This window comes from Triticum aestivum, chromosome 3A, assembly GCF_018294505.1.
Source record: "Triticum aestivum cultivar Chinese Spring chromosome 3A, IWGSC CS RefSeq v2.1, whole genome shotgun sequence".
Classification (NCBI taxonomy): domain Eukaryota; kingdom Viridiplantae; phylum Streptophyta; class Magnoliopsida; order Poales; family Poaceae; genus Triticum; species Triticum aestivum.
In genome coordinates, this window is record NC_057800.1 from 611,543,067 (window position 1) to 611,554,463 (window position 11,397).

The 11,397-nt window shown below is 47.5% G+C and overlaps 1 protein-coding gene and 1 non-coding gene across 5 annotated transcripts; one reads left to right on the forward strand and one right to left on the reverse strand.

Annotated features, from left to right (window-relative positions):
• The first annotated feature begins 1,359 nt into the window (after nucleotides 1–1,359).
• LOC123063942 (U2 spliceosomal RNA) lies at nucleotides 1,360–1,556 on the forward strand. The gene has a single exon (XR_006430636.1). It is a non-coding gene; the product is annotated as a U2 spliceosomal RNA (small nuclear RNA).
• An 882-nt stretch (nucleotides 1,557–2,438) lies between these two features.
• LOC123062588 (transcription initiation factor TFIID subunit 12b) lies at nucleotides 2,439–7,232 on the reverse strand. 4 transcript variants are annotated; one of them, XR_006429794.1, is made up of 8 exons: nucleotides 6,586–7,232; nucleotides 5,520–5,729; nucleotides 4,549–5,052; nucleotides 4,325–4,399; nucleotides 4,120–4,198; nucleotides 3,954–4,018; nucleotides 3,228–3,439; nucleotides 2,439–2,777 (listed from the first exon to the last, which is right to left on the reverse strand). XR_006429794.1 is itself a non-coding variant. In XM_044486167.1 (8 exons), the coding sequence occupies exons 1-7, from the start codon at nucleotides 7,114–7,116 to the stop codon at nucleotides 3,255–3,257; spliced, it is 1,638 nt and encodes a 545-aa protein (XP_044342102.1). In that variant the 5' UTR covers nucleotides 7,117–7,232; the 3' UTR covers nucleotides 2,439–2,782; nucleotides 3,228–3,254. The 4 variants fall into 4 exon arrangements, 2 of the variants coding, with proteins under 2 accessions (XP_044342102.1, XP_044342101.1); XR_006429795.1 differs by having other exon boundaries at nucleotides 2,439–2,782; XM_044486167.1 differs by having other exon boundaries at nucleotides 2,439–2,782; nucleotides 3,228–3,428.
• Nucleotides 7,233–11,397: the final 4,165 nt, after the last annotated feature.

The following is an 11,397-nucleotide window of genomic DNA, read 5'->3' on the forward strand; positions in this document are numbered from 1 at the left end:
TATTATTTATATATCAAATATATATCCAATGCAAATAGTTATTGAATTAATTCAAAGGCCCAAAATAAATGTTTCAGTCACTCCAAAAATATTGGTTTGCATTTTATTCTTGCCAATATTTTTCAAAGCTGAAAAGGAACATTTCCTTGGAAACATTTGAAGCAATTTTTAATGTTGATCATCTTCTTTTTAAATGATTTCTGAGGCTCTCCAATTCCCCAATTCAAATTTAAAGAAATTTAGACATGATGCATGGATGCAATGCCACTAGTTACAAGCAAGCTCTAGGGCTGTGACAAGTAACTTGCTGATGTTACTAGTCTATGTTACTACCTTCATAGTGGGCAGTAACATATGAGTGGTATCATGAAAGAGTGCATTTATTAGACTATAGACTCATTATGCCTTGAAATGTGTGATGTTACAGTACTCCCTCTTTTCCGGTTTATAGGGCTTATCTTAAAATTTTAGTTTTCCCATTTTATAAGGCTTAATTTGGTTGTTCCTCATCACATGTTCAGATTCCAAGGTGCATTAAATCATTGCATGCAAGTGTTAAGAGAAAATTGATCAATGCATGTACTTTATGCATGCATGCATTGCAACTAATGCATTGGTAAACATAATTTTTTGAGGAAAACAAGAGCATTAATTGGGTACTTTTACAAACTACAAAAAATATTACACCACTCACCATCTACCTTGATTGTTGAGATTTTTGAATTGAGCCCTATAAACCGGAAAAGAGGGAGTAATTAGCTAAGTTACCACAAACTCCTCTCTCCTCATTAATTAGCTGCCATATAAGTAATCTTGTATTTAAATGTATGATGTTACTATTTAAGTTACTTTCATTATGACTGGTCTTATTGTTTTGGATGGCTCGTGGAAGCTTGGGAGTAGGATGAGAGACGGCAGGTGTTTTTTTTTTTTGCAACAAGGAGAGACGGCAGGTTTGTGCGCTAGCGACTTGGAATTCAACTCGCCTCGTGTGATGACGTCCATAAAAAAAATCGCCTCGTGTGATGTCGACTTGCGTGCGAGCTGCGTTTTTTCTTCTCTTTTTTTGGACAGCACGAGCTGCGGGTGAGGTGAGTAGCACGCGATCCCTTTTCTTCTCGTCTCCCCCTCCCGATCTGGGCCTGGGCTCCACGTCCATCTTGCAGTTCAAGTCGAAGCCCATCGGGCTGCAGAAACAAAAGCCCACCCACAGTTAGCTTCAGGATATCAGCGAACCCGGTGCGGGTGCGTGCGAGGAGCAGAGGCTGGTCGTTTCGTTTAGTCCCACATCGCGCAGCGGGAGGGATTGAGGGGGTCGGCGAGGCTATAAGAAGGAGGGGGTGGCGTGGGTAGCAACTCATACCTTTCTCGGCCTTTTGGCTAAGATCAAGTGTAGTATCTGTTCTTATCAGTTTAATATCTGATATGTGGGCCATGTGCCCACAATGATATTAAATTTATTTTTTGTGAGGGAGGGTCCACCATAATGGCTTGCCATTGGGGCTTTCACGTGTCGCCCAGGCGTTGCACTGCTGCCTGGGCCCGGCGCACCCCAACCAAACCAAAAGAAAAAAGCTTTGTTAGTTTGAGCCGTTTTTCTCTGGAGCTCACTTCAGATCTCTGAAACTAACGTAGCATTATAGTTTTGCTGTAAGGGTGCTTAGTTTACCTGGATAGCTAAAATTGTAAGCTGTTGTTAAGGATGAGAAGAGTAGGCAGATGTTCAGGTTGAGAGGATACTCAGGTTTTTTTTTTTTTTTTTTTTTTTACGGGTTGGATACTCAGGTAATATCTCCTTGAGTGCAAACTTCGGACAAAATGGATGGAGCAAAGCAGAGATAATTGGATATTACTATATGACACTTCGATTCCCTTCCAAAATTGCCATTTCCAACTTGGCAACAGGAAATTCTACACGTTCTTAAGATGTTATAAGAAAATTTATCCAGATCCCACCAGCTCCAGCCATCGGTTTGGAACTCAGGACCAGACAAAGAGGTATATATCACCGCCCTAGCTGCATGATGAGCACAAACAGGAGATGTGTAATCACAAGGGTTGATTGTAAATACGCCCGTGTAAGATTGGCCATCGGTTCAATCTTGAAGCCAGAAATGAATGTGCTTTCTAAACATGATTTGTTTCTTTTTCTCATAGTGAAGCAAATAGCCGGCAGAGCTGAAGATGCCGCCATGTTTCCTCTTATTTCTGTATAAAGTCGTGTGTACTACCATGAGCTTTAGACCAACCTGCCATTGCTCAAGCTCTTGCAGCTACAAAAATTCAGTAAACCATCTACCTGTAGTATTTGCACAAATATCTGTCTCACCTACCACCCACCACTGGAAAGGCAGCAATGAGGATTAATGCCTGATAGCACACAGCAAGTTTGTAGTATTTGCACAAACTTGCTAGTTTCCTTGCGGCACGCGGCAACAGCATAGCACACGAATATATATATGTATAGCCTCCATGTCTGCATAAAAGCTTTTTCAAAACGGAAAAAGAAGGGGCTGCCCCGTTTGCAAAACGCTATGTACAACGAAGAGGGGGAGCTACAAAGATTCATGGATAACAAGGTTACAGGCGACTCATGCAATTGCCCGTTGCGAATGACCCAGTCAGCTAGCAACTGTTTTTTTTTTCCTTCGACTTTGAGACAAGCATCCGGTTTGGACAGGTAAACGATCGGCCATCGTTTTGTCCGCAGATGCTCGTATATCCACTGTGCTTCCGTCCCTTGAGTTAGACCATTGGTGAGTTGTATGTCCTAGAGCCTGCACTGACAATTTCAACTGGTCAGACGCGAGCAGAATGATGCAACATCGTGCGATACAACAAGCCCAAGGAAGAATATATGCAAGAGCGGAAGATTTTTGCTGTGTGTGCTAATTATTTGAGATTGTAAGAACATGGTGAGAATAGAAGGTCTTCATTGCACGATCATGCTAATATCACTACCACTGAATGGAACTCTAGGTAGTCAGGGGTATTTGTTCAGACATGGATTAATCAATTATGCACCAATTGGTGGCATCTAGTAATATTCCAGATGTGACATAACGTGTGATTGCAGCAGAGATTTCCACGGTCATCCTACCAGAAGGCTCTCAATAGATTGTTATAACCCATATCTCCCAACCATTAAAGATTGTTCGGGCTTACCAGCAGTGTTAAAACAAGAATAAAAACAGGTTTATCTGCCGAAACAGTGGACTTGAAATTACCTTCCACCGAGGGGAACAGCACAGAGCTCAGAAACGGGGAACTTTTGACAGAGGACCCACTGTAGATGTTGGTGAAGGATCTGCAACCGGACCTCTTGTCTGATGGTTGGCAATTGAATTATTAGCAACTAATTTATTGCTTGCGCTTCTAACTCCAGCAGCGTCACACTCTGGCTGTTGGGGATCCACTACTGCCTTTACCTGTTGCAGTTCTACAATCCAGTCAACCTTTTGTTTGTGTATGTTAAAAGCAGAGGCGCGGATGCAAGTAAAAGCGATTACGAAGAAGGCACATTCATTTCAAAAAATGCACCGCACACATGAAAGTTAATGTTTTTTCCATGTTAAAAGAGCAAAGACTATTTCAGTTTTCAGCCATGGCCACAAAATGAGCAGATTAACATAGTCAATGGAGGCTGAAACTCCATCAGGTACTAACTGTTTGTACTGTAGTGGCTGCTTGTCAACTTGTGCGAAATCTCGGCCAGCCTCAAAACATTAAGCAGAAGTGTTATGAAATAGACTACCGGCTTGTCAACTTCGAAAGCTGGAAAAGCCCCAAACATACAGCAAATTTACTGAAATAGTCAGGACAGTGCCATGGCCAGTAGAGTTCAGTGGGATTTGTGCATAGCACAAATGCATACGTACTGAATATAACGGGATAACAGCATCGTGGCGATTCCATATAGAACATAAGTAATGGCAAAATACCCTTCATCTTACATAATTTCTCTGTGGATTCTTGTCTTCCTTGGAAAAACCAGGAACTGTCAGATGCCAATTTCTCTCTGCATGAAATCAATACTGAATATATAAGCACAAAAAATTGCTTGCACCACATGAAAGAGAGAGAGAGAGAGAGAGAGAGAGAGAGAGAGAGGGAGCATACGTAAGTGCAGCAACACATCCTTGGCTTCCAGAACGGATGACTTCCTGTGCTTTGCCAGGGTACACGCAAATGCAGTCACCTAGTGACAAACCCAAGTCAGGCAAATCACAAGATTCTCCAGCAGATAATTATGACCAAAACCAAAAGAAAACACTACTATAACTCTGAATCGAATACGGGACGATCTACAAAGAATGAACAATACCGATTCAATGAAGTCATCAGCAATCTCTAAAACCAAATCTTCCACTTCTGGATCAAGTTTGCCGAGGGGATCCACCTGAAATAAGGATTTCAAATTCAAAGACGGACCAGAGTACAGTCAGCCACAAACTGAACATGCATTTTCCCTGAAAACATTAATCACATCTCGCCAACAATATATAAGCTAAAATGCATGTTCCCAGAAAAGGGGAAGCCGTTAATTACCTGTGCAACCAAGTCTTGTATTTTTCTCTTCCCAAGAAGTTGGTTAGTTCCTTCTGCTCCTTGACTTCCACTTCCACCAGCCATAGTCCCCCCTGACAAAGGCGTGCCCGGCTGTGATCCTGTCAAGTTTGCAGACTTCTGGGAGCCAGATGCTGACATCCTTGGAGATTGTTGCTGTTGCTGCTGCTGAAGCTGCTGCATAATGTGCTGCTGTTGCATCAACTGCTGGGCATTGAGATGTGGTGGATGCTGTTGTTGGGCTTGTGCAATCTGGTGTGGAGTCAGTCCTGTTTTCTGAAGTTGTTGCATCAATAGCATCCTGTGCTGCTGCTGAATTTGATGTTGAGATGGCGAGGCCAAAGATGATTGCATTTGCTTCAACCACTGCTGCTGTTGTTGCGAAGGTGACATTTGCATCATCTGCCCATTTTGTGACACTCCAGGCAGTTGTGAGTTTAATCCTGTGATCGATGCTGTTCTCGACAAGCCTTGAGCAACCCCCTTCTGATAAATGGACCGATATCAAATTTAGGTTGTGGTCCTTGGCAAAAAGAAACTACCGCATAATATGAAAGCCTTTGCAAAACCGAGATAAACAAGTGACTATGGCAGCATGCAACATGTGGATAGCAGATGAGATAAACCCTGGCTATGAGAATTCGTACTCATGTAACATGGAGCAACAAAAAACATGAGTAAGCACACACAATATCTCAACTTCTGTTTGGTTCATTCCTTGTGCCATAAGAATTTCATATTGCCCCGTAACACAGAATAAAATGCGGCAGAGATATTGGTTATTGCCTCGGACGATCTTCCAAGAAGAACCTTTTGCTTAATCATAGCATCCAAACACTAGAACCACCACGAGGCCATGGACAGATATTACACCCAACATACTTGAGAAAAGAATGCAAGGGAACCAAAGATAATTTCTTTCGCTTATACAGATCAAAAGTCATTAGAGGTACCTGCGGAGATAGTGCAGCTTGCTGCGACGCTTGCTGCGGCCTCATTTGGGCCTGGGCAAAGCGTTGTTGAGCATATGGAATAGTTCCATTTGGTCTCATCTGGTTCATCCCCAAAGTACCCATGACTCCCATGGATTGCATCCCTTGCAACGCTTGAGCTGCGTTGGCAGTATTAAATTGTGCACCTTGTACCATGCCTTTTTGCCTTGGCTGCAGTAACAGGAAAGGTTAATTACACTGCAAGGCTTACAAGTTATAACCAGCTGCAGGTAGACAGCAAAGACAAGTGTTAAAAAATACAAGTGTTAAAAAATGGAAGACCTTACTCTGGGGCTAGAAATTTGGTCTTTATTTATTTATTTATGAGCATCTAGTCTTGAATTCTTACAAGCATAATGACCAACATTTACTATTCGAATGAGTTGCCAGGAGATTCTAGGTGTAAACGAGATGTTCACTTCTATTTAATTTGCAATTGCAATGCACCATCGCACCCAATAGGTGACATCCTTCCCTCTCTCCATGCCATGGGAGCAACAAATGACTACAAACGAATTCAAAATTCCGGATCCATGAACCATTTATTTTTACCCCATCTGGTCCTCTAAAAGCTGTCGTTCTGGACACCGACACAATCTTCAAAATACAACTTTGATTAATAGTTTCTATTATAATATACTATTTACTTATCAAATACAACACGGTTGTACATCGTGGTATTTTTGGAGGCAGATGCCGACAAGTACACTAAAAAGTTTTAACCAGACTCACATCACACTTAAATAGCTATATGATTTTCAATTCTATTCCTGCACATTTAATTTTATCCAGACATTTGGATAGATTCCCTATAAGATGATAAAAAAACTGCCTCCATGTATGAATGTTACACAAATGCAGTGATAAGAAAACAAGCAATGTCTAACCACAATTAATCGTGATCTTCCGAGAAAAAAATGATTTGTAATTAAAGGCGTAGTTTTCCCTCTTTTTACAAGTGGCATTTATGCATGATAAGGCTAATGTGTGATATTCAGATTACTTATGCCCCAAACCCCAACTTCACCTGTGCCATCATCTGTGACTGGAGCCCGTAGTGTGCAGCAGAAGCCGCGCTGCCCTGCCCTTGCATCATCCCGAGCTGCCCCTGACCAAGCATTGCCGCGCGGGCCGCTAGCTGCTGCTGCTGCTGCTGCCCCAGCTGCGCTCCGCCACCTGAGAAGCTCATCTGCCCTCCGTACATCCTAGCCGTTGCCGCGGAGTATTGTGGAAGCTGGCTGGCAGCGGCGAGGCGGGAAGCCGAACCCGAGCGCTGGATCTGGCCGTAGCCTCCGGCGCCGGCCACTGCCTGCGTGGGCGAAGGCGCCTGCAACTGCTGCGGACGAGGCGGGAAGTCCGCGGACCCTCCTCCCGCAGCTGCCGCGGCTGGATCGAGCTGCGGGGAGGAGATGACGGAGAGGTCGGAGACGGTGGGGGAGGGGGGGATTTGGGGGGACAGGAGGGAGTTAGGGTTGGAGTTTTGCGGGGCGGAGGCTGAGCCGCCGAGCTGGTCGGGCTGCGGCGAGGCGATGGCGGCCACGGACGGCGGATCCGCCATGGCGGGCGGGGTGTAGGGTTTCCGCGGGCGGCGGTGGCCGGAGACGACGCGGGGTGGACGGTCGCGTGGAGGGCCGGGGAGTAGGTGACGGTCGTGTGGGACAGTTTGACGTGTGCGCGTAGTCTTTTCCTGATCGAGTTAGAAAGTATTTGGGTGACTGACAGGTTGGCCCACGCGATCGTTTTTCCTTTCAGAGCACCAGCCATACGCATGACACGCAAATCCATGGACGCTCACCGTCTTCCTTGGTGGTGTACCTTAGGAGGTGTTTGTTTCAGAGTGTGGTAATGGAAATGGTAAGGGAATTAAATCACGCTGGAATCACGTAACAGATAATTCTCTGTCCTGTTTGGTTCATGCCAGTAAAGGAATCGAGTGTTGTCCTTGCTTTGGCCGCCGGTGGCAGAAAATGGAAGAGAAGAAAGAGAGCAGACAGGGCAGATGGTGGTCGCTTCTTCTTCGCCGGCGTCGCCGGCCGCCGGCGGAAGCACCCACCCGACCTACAACAAGGCCAGCTTCCTCCGGCCACTCACGAAGCTGAGGCTGCAAGGCATCTCCGGTCACTCCGCTATCAGCAACTAACTCGCCGGCCGCTGCATCGGCCTCCCCATCGGCCACGACGTGCTCCCCCCCGCCCACCTGCGCCGCCTCGTATGTCTTCTGCGCCCCCGCCGGGCCAGCACCAGAAGCGGGACGTGGCCTCCGCAGTTGCAACTAGGGCAGAGGGTTCGAGGCATAGTTGGTAACGGGACCTATTTATGGCTGGGGTTGGGCGGAATCAGAGTTGAGCTGGGCTATAAACAGTTACGGCGGTATTTGTTACCGGGCCCAGCTAACCAAACACGATTAACGAAATCAAATAACGATGTAATCAGATAACGGGTAAAATGGAGCGAACCAAACACCTCCTTAGTTAATTTTTGGAGAATGCATGTATACTCTTTCTGTTTATGTTTCTGTGAAATGGCTTACCGCACTTGCTGCTTAGTACTATTATGGGACAGAGGAATTAGAGCATCTCCAGCCGTTGGGGTTGCCCCGACGGACAAATTTTCCAGCCGGCCCCCCACCCAGCCGATGAACCCAATGCACACGTGCCCACCGAGAACGACCGCCGCCGCTTCATCCTCATGCCCCGCATGCCCGGTGAAGACCCCGACGAGCGTGGACGCCGACGTGACTCGTGGGTGACCATGGAGAAGACGACGACCGCGCACGGCGGGGGCGCCCGCAGGCTGCCTCGCCTCGTCCTGTTCGCCATCATGTCCGCGCATCAGTCGCTCGTCACCGCCGCCCCCGCGTCCGGCCGCGAGGACGGCACCCAGCCGCGCTTCCCAACGGCGCCCTCGGCGCGCCCCTGGACTGGAGCCGGCGTCCACGCCCGTGTCAAGCGGTACGACTACCTCACCGGGCGGGTCGAGGCGACGCGGGATGGCGACGCGAGTATGGCGCCCAGTCGCGCTTCCCAACGGCGGCCTCGGCGCGCCCCTGGACTGGAGCCGGCGTCCGCGCCCGCGTTCAGCAGTACGAAGCTGCATGGCGACGCGCGCGGCCACGGGGACGACCACTGCGAGGACGAAGAAGACGAGCCATGAGGCCGCGGCGCTGGAGCCGTCCGAGTGGTCAACGCACATCCACCGGAGGCAGGAGCGGAAGCTACGGAGCTCGTTGCGCGCGTGCGGCATGCAGCGTTGGTACGAGCCCCTCCGCCGCAGCAGTAGCGGCGCCGGCACGCGAGCTCGGGAGGGCGGGAGGAGGTATCGGGCGGCCGTGCGTGTAGGGGTACGCAGTATTTCAAAAAAATTCCTACGATCACGCAAGATCTATCTAGGAGATGTATAGCAACGAGAAGGGAGAGTGTGTCTACGTACCCTCATAGACCGAAAGCGGAAGCGTTTAGTAACGCGGTTGATGTAGTCAAACGTCTTCGCGATCCAACCGATCAAGTACCGAACGCACGGCACCTCCGCGATCTACACGCGTTCAGCTCGATGAACTCTTGATCCGGCTGAGGCCGAGGGTGAGTTACATCAACACGGCGGTGTGTTGACGGTGATGATGAAGTTACGGACGCAGGGCTTCGCCTAAGCACTACGACAATATGACCGAGTTGTAAAACTGTGGAGGGGGGCACTGCACACGGCTAAAGATCAACTTGTGTGTCTATGGGGTGCCCCCTCCCCCGTATATAAAGGAGGGGAAATCCTACTCCAAGTAGGGATCCCCCCCCCGTTCCTAGTCCAAGTAGGAGAAGAAGGAAGGAGAGGGAGAGGGTGAGGGAGTCCTGGACTAAGGGGTCCTCGGGCGTCCGGCCTGTTATCTATGGGCCAGACTGATGGGCTGTGAAGATATGAAGACCGAAGACTGTACCCGTGTCTGGATAAGACTCTCCTTGGCGTGGAAGGCAAGCTTGGCGAACAACTATGAAGATTCCATCTTATGTAACCGACTCTATGTAACCCTAGATCCCCCCGGTGTCTATATAAACCGGAGGGTGTAGTCCAGAAAGGATATACTCAATATTGTAGTCATACAGGCTAGACTTCTAGGGTTTAGCCATTATGATCTCGTGGTAGATAAACTCTTGTAATACTCATATTCATCAAGATCAATCAAGCAGGAAGTAGGGTATTACCTCCATAGAGAGGGCCCGAACCTAGGTAAACATTGTGTCCCTTGTCTCATATTACCATCAACCTTAGACGCATAGTTCGGGACCCCCTACACGAGATCCGCCAGTTTTGACACCGACATTGGTGCTTGCATTGAGAGTTCCTCTATGCTGTCGCTGAAAGGTTTGATGGCCCCTTCAATCGTAAAAAATGACGTTGTCTGCGGAGAAACTTTCCTCCCCGGGCAGATCTTCGTGTTCGGCGGCTTCGCACTGCGGGCCAACTCGTTTGGCCATCTGGAGCAGATCGAAAGCTACGCCCCTGGCCATCAGGTCAGATTCGTGAGCTTGAACTGAGTCGTGGACATCCATGGAGACTTAATCTTCGCTGGATTCGATACCGCGGTAGCCGCTCCTGGTCACCCCGATGATCATGACCTTAATCTGTCATCAGGCCGCATCCAGGAGATCGCTCATGTAACCGCTCTGGCCCTAGAGTCGGAGTAGGCCGCGCCATCCAAAGACGGGAGAATTAACCCCACCACGGAGGCCGCAGATTCCACGGCGTTGGAGCCGCACATGGACCTGGTCTCACACGATGCCTATGAAGGAAATATGCCCTAGAGGCAATAATAAAGTTATTATTTATTTCCTTATATCATGATAAATGTTTATTATTCATGCTAGAATTGTATTAACCGAAAACATAATACATGTGTGAATACATAGACAAACAAAGTGTCACTAGTGTGCCTCTAGTTGACTAGCTCGTTGATCAAAGATGGTTATGTTTCCTAACCATAGACATGAGTTGTCATTTGATTAACGGGATCACATCATTAGGAGAATGATGTGATTGACTTGACCCATTCCGTTAGCATAGCACTTGATCGTTTAGTTTGTTGCTATTGCTTTCTTCATGACTTATACATGTTCCTATGACTATGAGATTAGGCAACTCCCGTTTACCGGAGGAACACTTTGTGTGCCACCAAACGTCACAACGTAACTGGGTGATTATAAAGGTGCTCTACAGGTTCTCCGAAGGTACTTGTTGGGTTGGCGTATTTCGAGATTAGGATTTGTCACTCCGATTGTCGCAGAGGTATCTCTGGGCCCTCTCGGTAATGCACATCACTTAAGCCTTGCAAGCATTGCAACTAATGAGTTAGTTACAGGATGATGTATTACGAAACGAGTAAAGAGACTTGCCGGTAACGAGATTGAACTAGGTATTGAGATACCGACGATCGAATCTCGGGCAAGTAACATACCGGTGACAAAGGGAACAACGTATGTTGTTATGCGGTCTGACCGATAAAGATCTTCGTAGAATATGTGGGAGCCAATATGAGCATCCAGGTTCCGCTATTGGTTATTGACCGGAGACGTGTCTCGGTCATGTCTACATTATTCTCGAACCCGTAGGGTCCGCACGCTTAAGGTTTCGATGACAGTTATATTATGAGTTTATGAGTTTTGATGTACCGAAGGAGTTCGGAGTCCCGGATGAGATCGGGGACATGACGAGGAGTCTCGAAATGGTCGATACGTAAAGATCGATATATTGGACGACTATATTCGGACATCAGAAAGGTTCCGAGTGATTCGGGTATTTTTCGGAGTACCGGAGAGTTACGGGAATATGTATTGGGCCTTACTGGGCCATA

What these genes read in the sequence shown, in the direction of transcription:
- LOC123062588 (XM_044486167.1), bottom strand. Translation starts at nt 7,116, where the DNA reads ATGGCGGATCCGCCGTCCGTGGCCGCCATCGCCTCGCCGCAGCCCGAC. An exon ending in AGTCACAGATGATGGCACAG is followed by an intron (nt 5,730 to 6,585) that starts GTGAAGTTGGGG and finishes CTGTTACTGCAG; the next exon opens with CCAAGGCAAAAAGGCATGGT. An exon ending in TACAAGACTTGGTTGCACAG is followed by an intron (nt 4,400 to 4,548) that starts GTAATTAACGGC and finishes TCCTTATTTCAG; the next exon opens with GTGGATCCCCTCGGCAAACT.